This window comes from Falco peregrinus, chromosome 6, assembly GCF_023634155.1.
Source record: "Falco peregrinus isolate bFalPer1 chromosome 6, bFalPer1.pri, whole genome shotgun sequence".
NCBI classification, from domain to species: domain Eukaryota; kingdom Metazoa; phylum Chordata; class Aves; order Falconiformes; family Falconidae; genus Falco; species Falco peregrinus.
In genome coordinates, this window is record NC_073726.1 from 79,467,253 (window position 1) to 79,491,176 (window position 23,924).

The 23,924-nt window shown below is 38.3% G+C and overlaps 2 protein-coding genes across 2 annotated transcripts in view; one reads left to right on the top strand and one right to left on the bottom strand.

Moving 5' to 3' along the window:
• The window catches only part of SMC1B (structural maintenance of chromosomes 1B), a 34,491-nt gene extending 33,840 nt beyond the window's left edge, over positions 1-651 (bottom strand). The window contains exon 1 of the mRNA XM_055808762.1: positions 543-651. Within this exon, the coding sequence (XP_055664737.1) occupies positions 543-651 (109 nt within the window). The remainder of the gene's footprint in view (positions 1-542) is intronic.
• Positions 652-1,025: 374 nt separating this feature from the next.
• RIBC2 (RIB43A domain with coiled-coils 2) lies at positions 1,026-17,126 on the top strand. Its single transcript, XM_013300715.3, has 7 exons — positions 1,026-1,229; positions 5,072-5,153; positions 6,680-7,024; positions 7,690-7,808; positions 13,727-13,954; positions 15,512-15,678; positions 16,635-17,126. The coding sequence occupies exons 1-7, from the start codon at positions 1,113-1,115 to the stop codon at positions 16,714-16,716; spliced, it is 1,140 nt and encodes a 379-aa protein (XP_013156169.2). The 5' UTR covers positions 1,026-1,112; the 3' UTR covers positions 16,717-17,126.
• Positions 17,127-23,924: the final 6,798 nt, after the last annotated feature.

Here is a 23,924-nt window from a genome sequence, read left to right on the forward strand (position 1 = left end):
GAAAAAGAAGACAACTAAAAATGGAAATTCTTTCCACCACCGTACCTCTGTCCTTCCATGCTTGAAAAATCTGTACTTTCAGTTAAGAGCAAGAGCGGATCAGGCCTCCAAAACTTTGCTTGTGCTGCTGCACCCTCAGGTGCATATGAAAAAATTTTAAGCAGGCCTGTGTGACTTTTTACTTCCCCCACTCCCCCCCAAGCACTGCAATGCTATTCCTCCATAGGCAAACCTCCACAGATGGAGGTTTAACTTCTGGAATGGATGAGCTCTTGAGAACCTTTGGTTTCAGTGAAATTGCTGGCTTGGTTTTCCTTGCTGCTTGTATAGCACCAGAAAGTACAACATCCTCACCTGTCTGGCACAGCCATGTTGACCCTGCTTCCTGGGCCTGCACTGCTGCCATTTCTTCCCTAGCAGGCCTGTGGCCTTCACAGAACAGGCAAAGACCCCAAAACTGAAACATCAGTCCTGATAACTACAGTGGAGAAACAGAGCCACCAGCTGCCCAGTGACCCCCCTCCCTCTCCCCAGCCTGCTACCTGATCCGTTGGGCCCGATGATACAGCTGAACTTCATGAAGGGGCCGATAACCTGTTGCCCCCGCCATGACTTGAAATTCTGTATCACCAGCAGCTTCAGGTAACCCATCCCTGCAGGAGAGGCCGTTGGCTCATGCACTCCCCCACCCGATTTAAATAGCCGAAGGGCGTATGTCGCCGGTTTGCCGCCCAGAGGCGGGAGCTGCGCGGCCCCGGCCTCTCTCCCCTCAGCGGGCGACAGGCGGCGCTGCCCACGGCACGCCCTCAGCGGCCGCCCGCCTCGCGCCTGCCGCCACGTTGGGCGACAAAGGCGCGAGCGCGGAGGGGGCGGGGCGAGCGGCGAAGGGGCGGGGCGAGCGGCGAAGGGGCGGGGCGAGCGGCGAAGGGGCGGGGCGAGCGGCGAAGGGGCGGGGCGAGCGGCGAAGGGGCGGGGCGAGCGGCGAAGGGGCGGGGCTCCCGTTCCCATCGCGACCCGGTGCGTTGTTCTCCTGGCGGGCGGCTCTCTCCGGCCGCGCTTCGCTCCGGGCTGCCGCGCGCGCAGCCCCCGCGGCCGGTTGCCCTCTCGGCGCCATGAGCGGGCTGGGGCTGCAGCGAGACCTGCAGGAGGCAGCCGCCCTGGAGCGGCGGCGGCAGCGGGAGCTGCAGCGGCAGAGCCGCATCTTCAACGCGCGGGTCCGGACCATAGGGGTGAGGGCACAGCCCCCACCCGGGGCGTGGCGCAGCGGGGCGGGGTGGTGCCGTTCCCCCGCCCGGTGCGTTCTGAGGGGACGCTAAAGCGGGGACAAGCACTAGGGCAGGCCGGAGTGGGCAGCCGTGCCGGCGCGGACGGCTGAGGGGGGCGAGCCCCCTCAGCGCCTCGGCGGTGGCTGCGGGCACGGCCGGTGCCTGGGGATGGGAAGCGGGGAGAAAACGCCTTGTGGCATCTGCCAGAACAGAAGCTGCAGAAGGCTGAGGTGCTTTTAAAAAGTTGCTGGTGATAAGCGAGTTGATACTCTCTAGGCCTCGTCAAGTTATTTTTGGCAGCCATTGCCAGGTGTGTGAGAGAGCCTGAGGCGGCCTGTGTCCACTGCTGTAGGGTTCAAGGGTGTGATTTCCGATTTCCTGAACAGGACAAAAAGATAAAGCCCTATCTTGACACCCTTAACTTGTGTGGAAGTGAATGTAATATGCTTTACTTTGGGCTAAGCCAGAAGCATGCAAAGTCGGCTCATGCAACGTGGCGTAAAAATTCCAGTGTTTTTTACCTCACTGCTGATAACTTCCCTCATCTGCTTGAATCTCACTAGACAGCAGGCTTGGCCCTGTGAGCAGTTTATTGCTGAAAGGGATCCTGTATTTGGGGCCTATTTTGCATCAGGCAAAATAGGAGAGATCCATTAGGCCATATTTATGGAATTAATTGATGTGTTTGATCTTTCTTGGAGTGGGGGTCTGAATGTGAGCACCTTTCAGTCTGTGAAGGCCTATGGGGATGATAGCTTCATACTGGTGGGCTTTCTCTAGAGCCATCTATGCAGTTTGCACCCTGAATGTCAGGAAATTATGTTTTATTTTATAACAATTTAAAATTTGGATGTAGTAGTTCATTTAATCATCCTGTAATGTTTCCAAAGGCCCACATTAAGATTCTGTGTGTAGATTCTGGGAAGAGTACTGTAAGGTGAAATAAGTTTAAATTATTGTAAAGTATTCTGAGTGCTCAGTGCTGATGCATATATCACATGTTAAGTGCTGCAGCATTAACTAGCATAGAACCAAATTTAGAATTGGTGAAAATAATTCCTAACTGTTGACTTCATTGGACTGGTAGAACTGCAACAGGTATCAATTAGATCAACCTTGTCTTTAGTACAGAAATATATCTCAAGTCAGTGGAAAGATAATCTTCACTTTATCTCCAACAGTACTTTGGATTTATTCTAGCTGCTCTTATGCGAGAATCACTGTAGTTGCAGACCAAAGCAGCAGTTCCCACTTAACAAACAGGACAGGCTGCCCAGCCTGATAGAGTATCCTGACATATAGTAGCCAACAATATACCTAAGTGTCACAGCATTCTCCAAACTAGCCAGCTGCAATAAGGTCTTTTACCATCACATACCAACATACTCTTCATGCCAGTCCCGCTGCTGCCTTCTCTTAGTCTTTCCTCATTCAGGATGCACGCGCGCTCTCTCTCTTTTCTCTTGCTTCTTCCTCAACTGCTCTGTCTTCATTGGCTGCCCAGCCACTTAACAGAACCAGCCACAGCTGCACCTTATCTACATCAGCCAACCCGCTGCCCCTGAAGCCAGCCCACAGCTGTATGTTATCAATGTTAATTAACCCAGCTTCATTCCTCTACACTTAAGTGGAAGGAGCTAATAATATTTTTTTTTTTTTTAAACAGATGTGGGATGGGTATAGTAAGATGGTTCTAATTTTTTCATCAGGAGACATGTAATTTCTCGGAAGGTGTCTTTTCTAGAGCTTTAAAAATGAAATGTAAACCATAAATTCTCAGGTAATTAAATAGGTGAGAATGAAATAGCATATCAGTGTATTTTATTGAGCAGTACTGAAGTACACCATCTGAAGGTCTTTCCCAAATACCTTCAAGAACTAACTTATCAGACAGGTTTTCACAGATCCAAGCAGAGTCCATTTTAGGAATTTTGTAAATATCTTATTATCATTCAATATTCCTTATTCATTGGCTGAACAATGACTGGTGACAGAAGAGGCTGTTCTTGTGCTTTGAAGTTAGGCCAAGTCCCAAGCATTAAGAGTCAACAAATCTATATACAGATAGACTATATGAGTATTTCCAATGTGGTTTCAGATTCTTTGCATTCTCTCTCACCAGTTCAGCTGAGTGGCTGTCTCTGACAAAATTAAAAAATAAAGGCAGTTTGACTTAAAATACCATGAACCCTTAAGCAGGGATTGAGTAGTTTAAAACAAGGAGATTACACTGACTGGAAGGAGAATGGGAACGGAGTTTTTAAATTTTTTTTTCCTGATTATTACTAGTTTTAATATTACTTTTACTTCTGTGTCTGTTTCCTCATTTGAGTAATGGAAAAGATATTGCTGGCTTTGCTTACAGATTTGAGCATTTATCCTCAATAAACAAAACTAATTTCCCAAAAGAGTTCAGATGAATAGTCCAAATGAAAAATTACTTTCCATTTATATATGAACTATTATACCTAAATATAAGTAGATTAGAAATTAGCTGCTTCAAACTGTTCATAGTAGGCATTCGTTACTTTAACACTTAAACCTGTAGCTTTATGTGACTCTGGTTGTTTTAAGGAAGTATTCTTGTCAAGGGTAACCTGTTCAAATGGGAGGGAGCTGACAGCATAACTGAATTTGCACATGCAGGTCAATGCATTGCCTTAACCTGTATTATTGCTAGAAACTACTAATGGAGTCATACTGAATTTTCTTAACAGTTTCCTATAGTGATATTGAAAGCTTTGTTTCCCAAATGAGACCTCTAAATGGGTAGATATTTAATGGCCACAACATCACTGTCTTTGGACAATGATACCCTGTACAATTTGTTATGGTTTCACCCTTGTTTAAGATTTACCTCTTTGTCTGTTTGGTATAGTCAGTAGTCCTCTACAGCACTAACTCTGTATTTTCAGCCATGCCCCGTTTAGGTCTTTCTGCCTTGATCTGAATAGTTTTTAGGCAAAGACTACCAAAAGAGTTTACTAGAATTATTACTGTTTTTTGTCAAATCTTTCAAAGACAGTAAGTTGACCAGTAAAAATAATAATAATGAAAAAAGACACAAAATCCAGGTTTGTGCCTATTACTTTGGCACCTTCTGTCAACGAATTTGGGACCCGATTCTTTTGCCTAAAATGAGGTGACTGCTACCATTTGATGATACACTTTAGGGTATTATACTTAGCTCAGGTAGTACTCTCCAGGGATATGAATATTCTGTACCATATCTGTCAGCTCATGGTAGATGTCTGCGTGTATCTCAGATGGCACCCAGTATTGCATTTCGGCAGCTTACATGTATGCCCGTCTGTCAGATAAGACTGGAAAATTTCTGTCCATTCCCCATTATTTCTTCAACACACTTTTAGTCAACCATCTACATGTTTTTGAAATCTGAACTATTGCAACTTCCTGTCATCTTGACTGTCAGAATGCTTACCTGCTTTATAAATGGAAGCAGAACAAGAAAAAAATGACAGCTGTAATGGGGAAAACATATTCTGTGCAGTGCTGCTTTAAATGTTTACATTTATAGCTCCATTTATCATGTAAATGTAGTGTTTTGTTCTGATTTGGTGTAAGAATATACCTATCAGCATTAAAACGAAGCAAACAAACTTTAATAATGCTGTTTCTGGATTTTCTTTTTGTTACCTACATGAAATAGTGATATATATATACTCTGTTGGTAGTGGGTTTATATCTGTCTTGTACAGCTGGGAATCAATGTAGCTTGACAATGCCTGTTTTTAATCATTCAAACATAGTATCTCTTAAAGAGCTGCTTTTTTTCATTTTCATAGGTTGATAAAGATGCATTGGATGCCCAGGTCAAGGATAGGAAAATTCAGGAAGCAGCTGAAAAAGCACGAAATGAAGAACTTGGTATATTCATAGATATTATGGTATTTCTGTGAAGAGTTAAATGTAATTTACCATCTGTTTCCTGCTTTCTTTTCCCCTTCATAGGTTTCAGACTGCCGTATTTATTGTTATATGGAGCCTGTCTCCTTGAATCTTGCTATATAGGTCTACATAAACCTGTCAATCAGGATATGTATATATAAGCACAATTGTAGGCTTTTCTCTACATTCAGACATACAAATGGAATACTATGTATAGTCATGTTTATGTTCGTACATGTGCAGTGGTACAATATGTGTTTTCCTTAGTATCTTAAGGTTTATATTGACATGATTAAACTGGTATACATTTTCTAATAGGCTGGAATTTTCAGTGGTTTCTTTAAGTACATGTTGACAAATAGCATTGTTTGGAGACCTGAAGATAACAGAAGCATTTAAAAAACCTTAATTACTTAATACTGTTCTTTTCAGAAGAGAAGTGGCAAATTTGTTTGTTTGCTTTCTTGTAGAGTAAGCCCATGTTCTGTCTGGCATTCTTCAATAGAATATATAGATTCTATACATTCCTCTATAGATTATTGATGCTAGAAGCATGAGCCATGTACAACAGCCATTGCTGAGTCAGAACATGTAGCTACACAAATATTTCCATCCGTGTCCCCTAACCTCAAAACCCTTTGTGGCCCTCTGTGTTTGGAATGCTTTCTTGTGGTATCATGTGAAAAGGTCCCACAGACTGAGCTCTCTGTGGGTTTCAAGAAGAGCTGGAATGGAGCTGCCAACTTCCATGCTGTGCTTCTACGGCTGCTTGTGATTTTCCTGGCAGAATACCTGTTAGACGCTGACTCGTAGGAAACTGCCAGAAGCAATGTGTAGTCTGGCAACAGAGGAAATGATCTTTTCTTGTGGAGTATATTTAAGTGGCTGAAATGGCTAGTTTTGGGTGGGGTTTTTTTGTCATTTGTTTTTCTTTAAAACTAAATCAATTACAGGATTTTGATTAAATGGGTGAGAGCTATTAAACTGTTCTGAAAGTGTTTGTACCAACTAATTATTTCACTGCTATGGTTAGGTGAATCATTGGAACTATGAAACAACTATCTATATTCCTTTCATTGGGAGCCCGTTTTTTGTTTTTTTCTTAATAAGCAACTTAGTGTGTTTCAGTTGTAACTGTAAATTGAAAGAACTAGTATACAGTATATTTCATGTGTTACTGCAAGTTCTAATCAAATGAAACCTCGTAATTCTATAAATGTTTATTGTCTTTGTTTCACTTGCATATATTTCATTGTAACATTAATAAATAGATACCTAAAAAACTGGGAGTATTTTATGAGTAAATATTGCTAACATTAGGGTTAGTAATTAGCCATTGCTGGGCTGGTACTTATAGATCAAATACTCTTTCATAAGGTATAAAAATTTGAAGACTTATATTCTATTTATTCCTCTTAAAATTTTTATTTTCCATCTTACATGTGCACTTCTGTGCCACATGCACCTCTAAGAGTTGTATTTTCATTGTGTTTGTTTTTCTTTAGCTAATGAAATGAAGCAAAATGACAAGATCATGTGTATATTAGAAGAAAGACAGAAAAATGATATCAGAAACATAAATAAGTCTATCAGTGAATTTCAGAAGAATTTTCAGAAGCCAGAAACAAGACGTGAATTTGACCTGTCTGATCCGCAAGCCTTAAAGAAAGATAGACCTGCTCGACTTTCAGACAGTGACTCTCGATGTACTGTATCTGGCTTGCAGAAGTTTATGGGTGAAGACTTAAACTATGATCAGAGGATGAAATTTCAAAAGGAGCAGATGAGAGTGTGGTTGCTTCAGCAACAGAGAGACTGGAAGAATGCATTAGCTGATCAAAAGTTTGCAGGTACCAAGAGAAGATAGTAAGGTTCTAATCTGCTTGCTCGGCAATTCTGATAGGTTGTGTCGTTTTGACATAGCAGTATTTTAATGTATTCAGTATTTAACTCTTAGAACTACTGCAGCAGTTTTTACTTTACAAGCTCTGATGTATTTGGTATCTCACTGAAGAAATCTGTATTTAATAACTTGATGATTGTAACATCACCTAGGTTTCATTTCTGGTTCATGCCTCAAATGAGGTATTGGAGCATGCTGAAAAAACATTGGTGTTCTGCATGCTAGATGGTATGTTTACTTCATCAGACCAAATTGTCCAGACCAAATCTTTACTGTTCTGGACCATCCAGACCATCAGACCTAATCTTTACTGTTCTAGAGCAGAAAAAAATAATACTGTTTTTTCTAGTGTGGCATAAAGTATTTTTTTCTTCAGTACTTAACACTTTTCCATTTTAACTTTGTCTGACTGTTAAGACAAACATAATAAACTAATTTAATGAGTTGTCTGAAATCCCGGGAGGGAAAGCTTCAGTGGTAGGATTTGGAAATAGTTATGTAAGTCAGCCTACTGTATCTGTAGCTCCTCTCTGTCTCTCTCTTATAGTGGCTTACTCATATGACGCATTATGTCCATGAACATTGACTAAATTTCATTTTAATATAATTTAGATGATCTTTATGACAAGAATAGGATTGAACTTGACCAAAAGACTATGGAGCAACAACGAAAAGAAGAAGAAAACAGACGTGCTGTCTGTGTAGCTACTAAAGATTTCAATAGAACCCAGGTAAATTAATATTGGGTTGGTTTATTTTTTAAAAAAAGGGGAAACACAAAAGGAAAATAAGATGTGCAGAAGTACGATGAGTAATGGATATTCTCACAGAAGTTTCTTAGCAGCTAACTTCCAAGGTTGTTTCAGTAACTGGAAGATAGAATTTATTCACTTTCTCCCCTCCAAGGATCTAGCTATCCTCTGTCTGGTTACCTTCTGTCAAAATTCTTCCTCCTGGTTCTCACCTTGCTGACTGGCAGGACAGCAACAAATCCCTAATTTCTCAGGGACTTGTAGTCTGTAAACCAGGGTACAGCAAAAGCCTTCCATACTTCATTCGGGTTTTTATCAGTTCTTGGATAATCTTAGCTGTGTCTGCCTGCTTTTATTTTTGCTTGTATAGAAACATTACTGCCAGTAGCTTTTTGTCTTTATTCCCCACAACTACTGTTTTTGGCATGTTGGCTGCGTCTTTGCTGTTTCTGTACTTGTCTCTTGGTTGTTTATCAAGGATGCTTTGGAACCTATAGAAACATGTCATGAACTTTTCTCTGTCTGTCTTAGTACCATTATCTGTCATGCTCCAGTTTTTTATTTTATTGCACAATTTTTTTTTTCCACTCAGCTTATATATACAGCTCAAAGGGCTACACAGATGCTGTTAGTTTGGTTAAAGTGTATTTAGTGTGACTTAGCTTTAAATTTCTCTAGTCACATAGAAATAAGTCACATTAAAATTACCTACATCAAGTAGGCTGTCTTTTGGCTTGAGTGTATAAGTGTGCAAGTCTTAGTGTAAGTGTTGCTTGAGCCTTTCAGGGCACATTTGGCATATGATTTTGTTTATAGATAGCCCAAGGTAATTTAAAACGCTTTTCCTGCTTGAAGTCATGGCTGCTGAACAGTAACAGTATTATATATGAATAGCTGCAATAGTACCTGAAGTGGCTGGTGCGTTCAGGCTAGCAGTAGTATCCCAAATAATTGTCATACCAGTTGATTTCATGTAAAAATTCCTGAATTTGTGACAGGGTTTGGTGATGGGGTGGGAGGCTTGCGTGTGGTGTGGTTTGTAATATTTGGGCATATACATTTTACTTGACTGGCGTGCATATTAAATATACTAAAAAGTCCTGCCATAAGGCCATGATAATGGAGGCTTGGGCAACAGTCTCCTGTTAGCTCTTATTGTTCTTATTGCTGTGTTGTATAGATTGGAGTGACAGCTTGCAGCTGCGTGTCCCCCCGCCCTGTTCCCCCCTCCCAAGGTAGTTAGTTGTTTACTTTCATTTTGGGTTTATTTGTGACTGTGATACTGTTTTTAGCTTTTCTTTTGCTGAATGGTTGAGAAAAGCTCTTCTCTTTTCCTAAAATAATGTGCTGGTACAGTTGCTGCTTTTCTTTATTAAACATGCAAGCCACAGGTTTCAGGTTGCCAGGCCTTTCAGTGATGTTGTCCTTAAGTGAAAGCTATGTTACAGAGGGGTTTTCTATACAGCTTTTTCCCAAGAGTGAAAACTAGGGCATTCAGCCTGAGAATAAACTTCAGAGAAGAAATCTCTGTATCTGACCTCAAATCTGTTGAACAGGAGTCTCCAGCAGCTTCAGCAGGGTAGCTGGATTGAAGGCCTTAAGCTCTTGAGGGGTGCAGTCTCACACTACATTTTGCTCTAGACACATCTGCTCTACCTGTTGGTGGCTGCCAGGGAGAAACTCCTGTTTCCTGTTCCCTGAGTTTCATTACTTTTTTCTGCCGTGTCTCTTGCAGTTGATGTCATGATCGTGAAGCTGCAGGATGTGTTAGATCATTTCTCAAATCCGAAATAAAATCAACTAGTCTGGAATGAATGACTGCTGCACCTGACTGGGAGGAGCAAATGCACAGTCTGACATGGCCATAAAGGGAGAAAGCAAACCTACCCTTTCTAAGGCAATCCTCATTTACTGTAATTTAGATGAAGTATAATACAAGAATACATCTTCAGAGAGGAAGAAAATTCCTAGAATTAGGCTTTGGTTCAATCATTGTCTCCATGGCCATCATCTATAGTCCTTATGGTAGCCAGTATATTTAGGAGATGTAAAGAAGAAAATAATTTTTAAAAAACTAAAACACGGAAACACAAACAAAAAAACTCTTCCCTAAGTATGAGTTAACCAGGAACACCAATATTGCTTTTGTCCTTGGTATAAGGGAAGACTTCTGCTAGCTTAAACTGTCAGTTATTCCTGCTGAAATAATTTATACATCAGTAGTAATCATTTTAGTTTGGCAAGCAACACAACAGAAATGAAGGCTTCCCAGAGTCCTGCCTAAAATATCTATTTTTCACTTATTTTGATGCGATTGTGATTACACAGCAGAATCCTACTGTTTTAGAAAGAGGTTCCTCACTAAGGAAAACAACACTTGGGAATGTCCAGTTCAGCAGTACAGTGATAGGCGTACCAATTGTGTTCTTGAAATCAGAAGGATGTGTATAGCACAGGACTTGAATCCTTTCCAAGACACTTTGTAGGTAATGCTAAGAAAGTGAGTTGATGTCATTACAGAGGATCTCTAACTTAATGACCTCATATTTATAGACTTGTTAACAATATTACAGACCTTATGTCCTTAGAGTTTATTGCTGGGCATACCACAACAGCTTGATAGTTTTCCCCATAATACTGTTACTATGAGTATTTCATGGCATTATTCTGGTTCCTTATTTATGGAACTTTATGCCGTTACTGACACATTCGGAGCCAGCAGCCACATTAGCGAAACAGTTTTTCAGGCTTTGAGTAAATTACGTATTTGCATTAACTGTGGAGCCTTTTTTTCACCTGACACGAGATATCTGAGTGCCTAAACATAGAAGAATGGTAACTTTTTCATTCTTTGAAGTGTGCTGTGCAAATATCTTTTATTACTTACATCCTATTCTTGATATTCAATGTCCAGGGTCGTCAGTATTTAGCACTACATTTTCAGGCATGAGGAAACAGTACTCATACTGATTTTTAACAGACCTCGCTTAGCAGAAGTTCCTAGCTTGAATGTGCTGGATGTGCAGTTCTCTACTATGAGATAAGTATCTGTATAATACAGACAAAGGAACTGTGTTTACAGATTAATAATACTCTTTCACAAGTTCCAAAGACCCTGGATAGGTCACTTTAGTCATTTGTGAGCTTTGTGACTTGGTGATAAGGACTTCAGAAGTTGTGATGGTGGCAGTTAGTTCCTCACACACTTGAGACTTCTAAGCTTGTGAAATCCTGGCCTCATTAATGCTTCTATGTACATTTCTTCTTTTGCTTTATGACTTGCATTAACAGTGAAAGGAAGCATTTAGCAGTAGGGAAGACATAATTTGCATCACAGATCAAAATAAATGAAGGAGCATGTATTTGTGCATCTGTTTTTTCTTCCATGCAGATATAAATTGATGAATTATATCTTATTAGGGATTTGACTTGATAGGTTAAATCCAATGCATTTTCTGAGTTTAAAATCTTTCTTTTGCAGTGTCATTAATCATTGCACAGTAGTGGTACACGCATGGCTGTGCATAGAGCTGGGAGTTTCCTCCAGTAAGATTTCCAGGCAGCTCAGAAATTTTAGGCTCTCCCTCCTAACTGAGAAGGTTAGGGTTACAATGTCTGAGTACCTTTTTTTGGATCTATTTCTAGATGACAGTGGATTGACATTAATAAAGGGATCTAAATAAAAATTACACATTTTAAGCTTCAAGGCAGTAGTTATGTGAGGTCCATCCAAAATTACTTTGTTAAACGTGATTTACTCTGGAGCACTTTCAGAACTAAAAACAATTGCTTGATTCATAGTATTAATAAGCTAAACTGTGTACCCAGATATTCTTGTTCAGTGTCCCCAAAATATGGGATGATTGAAAGTCATTGGGGTTTTTGTTTTCTTTTTTTTTTGCGTGGAAATTGTAATGTAGTTCCTGTCAAGTTGTTACTGACTTTTCTGGAGGGAAAAAAAAACCCCACAAACTTGAGGGAAACACATTTTGGATTAAAAAAAATTCCTTTAAGCTTCTGGTAAAAATTGTATTCACTGATTTCAGTGAGAGGAAAAAGTGGCCTGTAATTCTTTATTTAGTTATTATTGCATGTTATGATGGCAGAGCCAGTAATTACTAGATCTGAAGTTGAAGTTTTGCCACTTGGAATTTGATCTGCTTGATCTTTTCTGTTTGTCTAAAAGTAGACATCTCTTTTCTTGCTTTAGAGTAGAGTGTACATTCCTATAGGATAGCTGGTATTTTTAAGTACGAGGCTTTCTGCATCATCTAATTTGAATTGCATCTTAGTTAATTTATAAATCTAAAAAATAAAAGAATTTATCTTTTATTCATTTGTTTGCACATCAAATATTTTTGTTACTTTAATGGAAAGCACAAGGCTGTTATCAGCCATGGAATTTATTAATCTAGGATAGTATTATTTGTTATTTCGTTCAGACCCTGACAGGTTGTTGTGCACATTTGCTTAGAACAAATAAAAGTCATTCTTTGACAGTGTCCAGGCCTGATGCTTGGGAGAACTGCTGTCACCCAGGCTCAAAGTCCATAACTACAAATGTAGAGCCAAACTCAGGTTAGCAGTTTCCTTTAAGGGTGGCATAGATCACTGTGCTTGCTGAGTGAGAATTGTTCTCCATAGCATTTACAAAGGAACAGGTTCCCACATGTATGCCTAGGTAGTTCTGTCATTCTCAGTTGTTCATATGTTCTAGCTACTCTGCCTACTATTTTTCAACTTCACCTTTTTTGCCACAGAAGACTATTTGACCTACTGTGACTTTCTTGATGCATAATCCTCCATTTTTCATTTGTCCTCATCCACTTTCTAAATTGTCTGTGTGCCAACCAGCAAACTACTAATTGGTAAGGAAAGTACACAACTGTTCTAGTTAACTCATAAAGTGAATATTCTCAAGCCAGCAGTTTTTGAACAGAGTATGAGCCAATATTGGACAAACTGGAGAAACAGATATCCACTGCTCTGTTGCAGTCAAGATAGATGTGTAAAGCTACATACATGAGAGACAGGTCTGGCAACCTGTGCTCTTTGTGCCCCGGCAAGAAGAAAGTTAACCTGTCACCTCTCCCTGTGGAAGCCAGCACTGTGCATTGTTCCAGATGGTTTAGTTTACATGTTACAAAAGAACGAGACGGGATTAAAAATGGGTGATGCATAGCATTATCATTCTACCTCTAATTAGTCTAATTTTTCTTTGGAAGGCAATTAAAGTAAAATAATAATTGCTTTCTCAAGTTTTTTAAGGGGAAAACTTCCTCTGAATAGGAGACTACGACCTTATAGTGGACTAGGAACAGTGATTTCCATAAAGAATGCATATTATGATTTCGAATACTACAAATATGTTCACATCATATGACTCAAGTTAGTATTTTTTATCAGCAAAGGGAACAGATTCCAGGCTGCATCTTCAGGCTTAACATAGGCATCTCCTGTCTATTTTGTTTTGAGTGCTTAATCATGCTCTCCATGCTCTCTATTACGTAATCTATATCAAGGCTAGTGATTCAAGATTGTAAATTTTTATCATAAATTTCTTCCATATTGTGTTTGGTTTCCAAATACCAACTGGTGTTTGCTTGTGGATTAAATGTGAAATTGTTTTTTATTTCATTCTGGCTTTTCTTATGAAGCAAAATTATTTTTTCCCCAAATTATTTGCTGTATGTGGTATAACAACATTAAAGAAATGTATACTATTAGATTTTTGATCGTAGCCAATAGGATCATGATCATAGTATTTGTATGTGATGCTGTTGACAACTGTATACAAGGTGGAAAGAAACCTGTTATGATGTATTAATTTTGTTGCATCTCTTAGTTAATACTTTCTCACGGAAAAAATATCAGTTCTCTTCTTTCACTGAATTTAGGCTGCTGAACTAGCTGAGAAAAAGAAGTTGGAAAAGGATCAAAAAATGAAAGATGACATGGATGAAATTTCCGGCCTCCTTCAAGGAAATTTACTTTCTGAAAACCCTGAACAAGCAGTCAGTTCCTTTGGTAGACATCGTGTGATCACAGATCGATGGAAGGGAATGAATCAGGATCAGCTGATGGCAATCCGTTACTCTCAACAGCAGCAAGTTCTGGAGAAACTGGTATTTAAGCTGACACATGTATTCTGTGTTTCTGGTTGTAATAGAATTGTAGACAGTGTTTGTAGAAGAAACTATTGTTTGCCCTGCACATCCCATTATAAAACTGTGTTTTCCATTGATCTGAATTTTACCAGAAATTTAATCAATCAAACTGAACACAGTGTCTCAGCTGGGAAATGTCATGGAGCAGGAGTGAGCTGGAGCCCTGGAGCTGGGCTGGGAGGAAGGTTGCTGTGGAGGCCAGGGCCAGGGCACCTGGGGGATCTTGGGGCATGGTCCATGGTGGCCTGCTGGGGGAGCAAGGTCCTGCGCAGCCCGAGACCCAGACTTCATCATGCAGTTTAGGACCTGAGATTGATTGCACAAGCTGCCTGCAAGGGATGAGCAGGAGTGGACTGCTCCGTAGGGGAAGAAGAAAGAGCCAGGAATTGAGGGTGAAAGCAGGGCCGGCTAGAGCAGTGTTCTGATGCTCAAGGGTACTTGAGCAAGACAAACAGAGCAGGTCCAGTGATCCTGTTCGTGCATATTTCATAGTCTTAAAAGCTCATGAACGTAACAGAATTTCCTTTCTACCACACGAGCCATGCTCTGGGATAGGATTACAATAGAAAATAGAAAAATGAAATAGTGCTAATAATTGCTACTCTAAAGGTCTATGAAAGCAGGCAGTCAAAATGAAGAAATTTACCCTTCCTGTGCAGTCATGAGTGTACAGGCCTAGGTATGGTGAAGTAGGAAGCTACTTTCCTCATTCAGTGCAGAGGCTGAATTCATAATGGCTAATGAATAGCCGTTCAATTATTTTTTTTAATCCATCCAATACTGTATGCTACACTATGTCTTATCCAGTGGTGTTATTAAAGCTGAAGATAGAGTTGTCATTTTACTGGCTCTCCTATGACCCTAAAGTGAACCCATTGAAGTAGTTAAGCTGGCAGAAAATGAACCCCACCAAGGAAAGTGAGGGGTTTTGCAGGCCTGGTTTCTTGAATCAGTTCAGTATGATGTCAGGCAAGAAGTAAGGAAGTGATAGTATAACAGAGACAGAGTTACAAACAATTTGGGTCTACTTATCTGGTATTGGTGGGTCAGTTATTACTCTGAGTTAGCTGTATTATAAGCCATACTGATGTCTACTAACTTCTGACCTCAAGAAGTTACAACTTTTACTAATAAGAACTTTAAAAAAAAAATAATCCCAAACCCCGATGTTTTATCTTGCTGCTCTGGGTTTTTAGAAAGACCTAGTATATCAGAGAGAAATAGTAATCTACTGAATAACTTACTTCTGCGAGGTGGCAGATCCTAATTTTCTTACCTTGTGCAGAGGTGGGAGTCTTGCTCCTTGGAAAAGTATAGCTTTCTCATCTGTGATATCTTATGCCTAATGCATGGGCTCCTACCTAGTTTGGAAGCGCTTTTTCTCCCTATTTCAGATGCTACCCCTAGTGATCACTAAAGGCAAGCGAGTTTGTTTGGATTGATTTGCCAGACTTTATATATACTGTTTCATCTTTGAATAAAGTGAAAATGAAGCATTTTTTTTCACTCCTGTAGAGAGTCAAAGAGGAAGAACACCGAAGAGATGCTGAATGGGACAGGCAAAGTACACAGGCTGCAAGGGCACAGTTAGTTTTAGAGCGGCATCAACAACGACAGGAGCGGGAACGCCGCAAAGCTTTAGATAACATAAATGCAAAGCTGTCTCAGGAGCAGAAAGCAAGGTAAGCACCAAAAGAGTTTTCTTCTTTTCAAGTCAAACTCTTTAACATTAACACAATAGATTGACTTTCAAAGAGCTTTTATACTTGTATTGTTACTTCTTTTAATACAAGTTTATACTTCTAAAAAAATAAACAATCCGGCTTAAGTGTGTTCTTCAGTACTATTTAAACAGTCTTCAAAGATAGGTTATGATTGTTACTAACTTCCATGTGTGAGTTTGTAGCTGGAGTTCTTCAAAGTGTTCTACTGACAACAGATGTTTTATGTAGATAGCAGAGAATAAATACAATTAACTATGCAGAAAATGATACTATCAAGTGTAGAACAGTACATGTTTCTTTAATTTACCTTAGTTTTCTGAAACAAAAAAGGATGATTATCAGTAGAACTTCCTGTTTCTGATAGCTCAGAGTTAAGCTAATGGCACAAATGGAGCTTTTCCATTATGTATGACAAAACTAGATGATTCTTTAGCTAACCCCCAGACGTGTCTTGGTGGAGAGGTAGAGGTGTCTGCTCTGGGAAAGGAGGAAGATAATATGTGAAGGAAAAAAAGAAGTCAAACCAAGTGATTTAGTGTTCGGTTCTTCCAGGGGTTTTTTTTCTCCTTTTTTTTCTCATCATGCGTGCATACATACATTTTGCAAAAGAACTTCCAGTACCTGATGCTTTCCTATTATGAAGGCAAAAATTCGGGATTGTATTAATTTAGGTTTTCACTGTGAGATTTTTGGAAGGTTATTTTTGGATGAAAAAAATCACGTTTGCTATATTGAGATGTGGCAGTTTTGGAGAAAAAGATCTAGTTATATTAAATTCAATTTCTAATAATTTTGAATTATATTATCAGTTATGAGTGTTTATGCATTACATCTTCTTTAGGTTTCTCAGGTTAGTTCTGTATTATAATGAGAAAACATTTACTAACTGCATCTTTTTTTTTATTTATTGCTAGGAACATTTATCTTAAAGAAGAAGCATATTCGAATTTTCCAACAGGACAGTACCATGCACAGTTTAATACAACCAGCCGATGACATTCTGGATAAATTAACTTGAAGTATACAGAAGTATGTAGGCATATTAAAATTTTTAATTGAGCAATCCTGTATTTTATCATTTTTATTCGTTCTCTACCCTGTTCAAACAGTGCACTCAAACTAAAGGATGGTCTGCTAGGCCACACCTGTTCAAAGAGGAAGGCACTGTAGTAATTCTTAAACTTGATTGTTTTTCTAAAAAGTACTAGTAGATTTAATAGTAGGTTGTTTGATTATTGTGTCTCAGACTTAACTGTAATATTTACATCATTTGTGCCTTTAGAAATCAGTTTCTGGAAGGGAATCACAATTCAAAATACGTTGTTGCTTTCTTTATACAACTTGGTCAGAGGGGAATGCTGTCTGATGTAAATCACAAGTGGTGCACACTTAGCAGATTCTGTGGGAGAGAAGAAATTTGTTTGTTGGTTTGTTTGTTTGTTTGTAGTCTGTTTTTGTTTGGTGGTTCTGGTTGTGGTTTTTTTTTGGGGGGTGTTGGCTTTGTTTTTAAAGGTAAAAAAGAGCAGCCAAGACACAAAAGCAAGCAAAGAGGAAGAAATGGACAAATTGATTCAGAAATACTGCTTTTATTTCCTGAATAGTAGGAATAGGAAGAGTAGATTTCAGTAGTTACAGAGGTGATTATAATTTGAGGCATGACACAGAAATGGATATGTGTTATAACAAGTGGGGGAAAGTAGGGGAGAAAGTATTCCTACATATACAGTCACCATTAGAAATAACAGTAAATTTAAGGGCAGTGTGCCTTTAAAGGAGAATGTGGGGAGAGTTTATAAATCTGATGGGGGTGTGTGTGTGTAAGAAATAAGCATGCACCAAACAAAATCAAGGAGAAAAATCTCAGCATGTGCAGGGTAATTCAGGGAAACAGTTTGCTTCCTGTCTTTTACAGTTACAGAATTGACTTAGCAATGGAAGAGCTAGTCAATGATATTTGGAAAATGGGCAAGTGAAAGACATGGGAAGAAAATACGAGAAGAAATGTAAGAAACTGGCTGCACCAGACAAATGGATGATGGAGGTGATTAGAAAATGAAATTCAAAAGGGAAATAGTTGACATACAGAGGACTGAAAAAAGGGTTAGAAGGCTTAATGATTTAAAAAAAGAAGAAAGAGTGAGAGATGAGTGGCTCAGCTCCAAGACCTCTGAGATTGTGAACCCGCAATAAAAATAAAGAAGCTGATTATGAGAACAGATCTTGAAGTGTGTGTAGCTTGCCAGAATCTGGGATGTAAACTTGGCATAAAAACATCCTGATGATACTAGCATGGACTCTGCAGATTTTTCTTTGTATCAGGGTAAGTGATAGCTTGGAATTCTGGTTTAACAGGGTGAAGATGACTATGCCAAGCTAAGTAGGCAAGGTGCTCAAAGAAACCAAGGTTGAGGTAAACTCTAATGAGTTATTCTCATCTTTGTGAAAATAATGAAGAATGCATGGTTCTCAAGATAGATATTAGGAGGATTTTGGGATTTTTGAAAGAAGCATTCTTTGAAAGGGAACTCTTTTCAAACAGGTTTGTCTGCTCAGGTGAAATAGGGGCTCTGGGGGATCAAGCTGATATGACTAACTACCATTTTGAACCAGGTAATAACAACAGGAGTTTGGAAAAGACCATCATGGTAATCCCTCTAGATGGAGAGGAGGAAGAAAATCAAGTAAAGAGAATATAAAAATGGGTAAAGAAGTGTCCTGGGATAGGATAACCCATAGCAAGAAGATATGTTCCAACTGGGACTAATTGTAATATAGATAGAAACTAGTTAGAAAAGCAGTGTGGCTGGAATACAGGAACTGAAGACTGTGCTGTTCAGAAAACTTGGAAGATAAAGCTGAGAGAGGCTCACACTTGCACCGTTAATGACAAGTCAGACTACAACGAAGTAAGAAGGAATGGTATTCAAGAGATTCTAATACAATAGCATTTGGAGATCTGTTTATTTCTCAGACTGGGATTCACACACGGCTGGATGTCTTTGTAGTGTTACCAAATGCTGTATTAAATTGACAATCCCAGGAGCATAGATACTTGTCTTAGATTAATTGTTGATATTTTATACCAACTTTTTGATTTTGCACTGAAACAAGCCATGTTTGCAGTAGGCATATTTCAACTGAGTAGGTGATAATAAGGGGTTGAGGTGCAGGAAGTTCTCAAACCTGTATGGCTCTATAATAAAATGTGGACTGGTATCTTCAGCTTTTGAAATGTCACTTTTAACTTTTACTGCTGAATATTGAAATAAGTATACAAGATATATTAAAAGAGCATTAATTGATTGTAGGTGCTGTTTGAAAATATTTGTTAGTTTCCATTACTGAGATCATCTTTCCTTTGTGATATTTGTAGATATTTCTAGTAATGGGAAAAAAATAAGTTCTTGAATGGATAAACTACATTTTACTAGGATTTCCTGGCTTTTCTGCTGCGAGGGCAAAGTTAAGTTTTATTTGCAGCTATTAATGAAATGTTATTAGTATTTTCTTATTATCTAATGTTGCTTTAGCAATGCTAATAAACAAATAAAAGCACTTAATGAAGGAAGCCAGGTCCGTTCTGATTTTCCTGCTGTAACTGTAGTGTTCCTTTATTTGCTTCTCATATACTCCACATTTATTTCCTGAGAATACTGTGTTTGTTCCCAGCCCTGTAATACAATAAAACTGTATTTCAGATTCCTGAAGCAACAAACTATTCTTTATGAATTAGGGAGAAATTTAATGTTAAGTCCATTCCAGCAAATTCTATGTGTGATTTCTGTCATACCATGTTGCAATTATTAATGGAGTGAAATGCCTTTCAGATGACAGCATATGGAACCAGGAGGAATTGAATATATAGCAGACATTCTACTCCACTAAAGGCTGATGATGTACTGGGAGTATGAGGAGTACTTCAGCTGATGATTTAAATAGGATAGATCCTGCTTTTTGGAAACAGGTTTATCTAAATATGAATTTATTTAAAGGTTGGTTTAGCTATTTTTTAGTTAACTTTATTAGAATAGATTATAGCTATTCTTCTGTAAGTTTCTGTTGTTACAGTCTGTGCCTATTTTTGCATGAATCTTTGAATACTTTTTTAGGACTTTAGCGTAGTTTTTGTAGGTTTAAGTACTTCTTCAAATATACTGTCCTTTTCTAAATATATTACAAGAGTTATTAAATTGGACTGCATTGCACAGCCAGATACCTTACTGATTGTCTGTACTAACTGTATTTTATGCAGTCTGCTTCAGAAAAATATTCCTTACTGCAGTTTGAATCCATAGTTCTTGACTACCAGCCAGGAGAATTGATCAAAATGTATAGAGGAGACCAGTCATGAAAAGTGAGTGCCATATGAATATATATTTGTCCAAGGTCTAGAAAAATATGCAGTAGTTACTTTACTCTCTCTGCATCAGTGATGTATTTGCACAAGTGTTTGCCAGTCAGGAGAGGAGGACATTATTGATAGAATTTTTCTTGCTGTTGATGCTCAAACTTAGAAATGTAGTGCTGCTTAGCAAAATTATAGTGAACTCTGACCTTGAGAAATATAATTCCTGTGGCTTGTTATTAGTAACCCTGATTCTTCACAGAAGAAACCACAAAAATCCTGCATGTAGAAGAAACCACAGAAAATAAATGGCAGCCACTAGACGTCATAGTAGAAATTGCACAATTGCAGTTAACAGCAAAAAATACTCATGCTCAGCTCCAAAAACTAATAGCCCTCTTCTTTCAATCCTTAGAAAGGATGGATAAGTGTAAGTAATTATTTTGTTATTATGTGATGTAATTATGCCTTTTTGCAATAATAGAGTGGAACTATTGAGTATCCAGATATACCATCATCACACCAACTTGAAGCAAAACAGTACTCAAGTATGTGTTCTGGCTTTCTTAACAGGATATTTACTGTTACAGTGGTGGTGTTTGAAATATGTTAAAAAAGAAAAGAGTACTGTAAGTACTAGCTATCTATTTATGACACAGCATTTAGAGATGGAAATTAGTTTTCATCTCTATATTCATTAAGTGCTAAATCTAGGTTCGGGATAACCAAAATTGCAGTGGCTTTATTTTTTTGGCCTACCACTATATATATGAGCATGTTATGTGTAAGTGTAGATGCATATACATGCCCATAAATGAAAGTGCAATTTTCAAAGCCATCTGTTTAGCTCCTGCTGACTTAAAAAAAAAAAAAAAATAATAAAAGACTGGGCTTCCGGAAGGATGGCCAGCAACAGAGTTCATTCCAACAGAGATCTTAAGCTTTTTTCTACAAAGAAAATGCTTTTCATTGAAAGCTTAAATGACTGAAGAAAGAAGTTCTGCTAATGCTAGCCAAGTGTTACACAGCTGGTGTAGAGCTGGGAAATGGCTTATGTCTTTGATGAACTGCATTAAGGCACAGTCTAAAGGCTCTTAGCTTTTCTATTATTGAAACCTTTGTAGAATGTATAACAGTTCTTAAAAACTAAGAGGATTACTCATGTATTGTTCAAACAGGTGCTCTCTGGTGGTGTATACCTGTGTAGTTTTGAAAGGTATATAATATGTGAAAACTTAACCCCTGAGTGGAACCAAAATTTTATCCAGTATTTCTCCCTGTTGTTTTTTGTTTTGTTCTGCCCCCCTCCCCAATGTAAGTATATTTTATATAAACAAAGAAGAGACTACATTACTGGAACCCCACTTGTTAGATTGTCCCTATAAAATTATGGAAGAAAACATGAAGGGTTAAAGACACAAACAGAGGGAAAAGCTTGTAAACTCTTTACTTTCCAGACCTATGTTACTTTCTAAGATCTGGAAATCATAGGAAATGTATCTAAGCAATCAAGAAATGGCAGTAAAGCAAAAATGCAAGAATCTTTTACAACAGATTTTAAGTTAAAAGTAAATTAAAAAATCTTTAAAGCTTTCAAAAAGCTACCAAATTAACATAAGTGCTAATATTGTTAGGAGGAAAAAGTTTCTGTTACATAATGTAGACTTCAATTTTAAAAGCTGAAGAACACTTCATTCTCATTTAAAAACTGTTCACTTACTGCACATTTTTAGTTAGCAAAATTGTGTGTGGACTTGAAAAACATTGTGTTTCCTGAAAAATGTGAACAGACAATGTGGAGTTGAGTAAACAGCAGGGTTTTTTTTCATTCCGACTTGCCACCCAGTATTAGGATGATAAGCCATTGTTAACATCTCACGTAGAATACAACTAGTTTATTGTAAGGTGATGGGGTAGAATTTCACTGATATTAGTGGCAAGGTTTGTCTTACACAAGAGAAAACAGATTTCACGCTAGTTAATTAAATCATCTGTGTTTTCAGTTACCTAACCAAGAAACAGAAAAAATAGAAAAAGAATTAAGTAAATAATAATTGACAAAATATCAGAAACAGCAAAGCATCACTGTGTGAAAATCTGAGTGAATTTACTTCTTATTTTTGCACCTTTGAGCCTCTTGAGAGGTAGTTTATGAACAAAATAGAGCAGAGGTCACTGAGGTTCTGGACACTATTGGCTGCAGCCATGATGTGAAAGTGAGAACATGTACAGCTATGTTACCGCTCTCCCAAAACATGAGAAGCAGCCTGTACCAAGCTCAAGACAATGGAAGGTGACAGTTTCTGTAACTTCTCTTTCACTCTAAATAAGTCTGCCCCTGTTATTCTGTAGTTTGCAAGGTGCATCGATTCGTTAGTATTCTGCAAAGATGTCATGGTTTGCCATGCACTTGTTACAATATTTTCCTTGCTTATTCCTGATTTAGTTGTTTATGCCTGCTAGTCTGACAAGAAATTGCGCTTTCTGCACAGGACACTTGAGAGACTTACTCTTCTTAAAATCTGGTTACTTTTTTTGAACATTTAACAGAAATCTTCAAGTTTCTGCTTGATTATATTCAAGAAACAGGTTGTGTAGAGATGGAAGAGTCACAGGCTAGCAAATGGGCATGTATTTCAAGTTACATTCGATGCTGAAATAAATTAAGCACAAAAAGTGAATAGTGTAGAAAAAGAGAGGATCTAACAGTGATGTTCTCCTGACTTAAAATTTTCTTTTCTCTTTTCCTGATAAAACTCAAGTTTTCAATTGTATACCTTGAGGAAGCAAAGGATTTTGCATCCTCACTGAAGACAAAAGCCCTTGTCATATTAAGTCTGGAATACAACATCAATTTTAAATTTAGCCTGTCTATAAATAAGCTACAGAGCTGTCAAATAATTCAGTTTATGAGCAAAGGCCCCAGAAGTAGAGTAGAAAGAAGCCTCTGTTAGACATAAGTAAGGCTGTAAAGATTTTAAAGAAATAGCACACATTTTTCTTTTCTGAGAAATGTGATTTCTGCTAAAGAAAATATATTTTGCATTTCTGTCAGATAAAACCCATATGCCCTGAAGTTAGTCACTAATCTAGCTCAACATACTAAATGCTCAGGGAAAAAGAGAGGCCTCAGCCGCCTTCTTCAATGCCTTAGTAAATCCTAGAAGACTTGTTTTATTGTCATATTTCAGTACAAAAGATCAGCTTATTAGAAAAAGCTAATGAACAATAAATGCATACCAAGATTGGCCAGCACAGCAAATAACTGCTCTCTAGTTATTCTAGTATTATTTCATAGTAAGATGGACTGTTAAAGATGCCTGTATAACAATCATTGTATTATTGTCCCAGGGTTTATTGACCTGCCTTGCTGTGTATTTAAGTGTTTGATCAGTTGCATTGTGTGTGTTCATTCATATGTTTCAGTTTACTAGAAATTTTTTTAGCTTTTGACTAGGTACTCTAGGATTAAATATTGGATTGTTGATGTTCTATTGAAGGTAAATGTAAGAGAAAGTATTTGAGTAACGCTAACATCTTGACTTAAAATCAGTTTGTACAATGGGTCTGTAGCATATGAGACTACTGTATTCTGATAGTATGATACAGTTATAGAAAAGACCTAATTAATAAATGAAATAATGATATTGCAATTTAGCCTCCAATGATGCAATTTTGCAGTATAATTCTCAGTCTCCCTCCTTTGTCACCCAACCACAAGCTGTGTGGTTTGTACAAACCTACAAGTGTGCTGACAGACTAGCTACAAAGCCACACTGAGCTGAAGTATTGAGCTGCTGCTGCATCCTTTCGCTAAATGGGATGACAAGCTTTGTACTTGCTATCTTCTCCAAGCTCA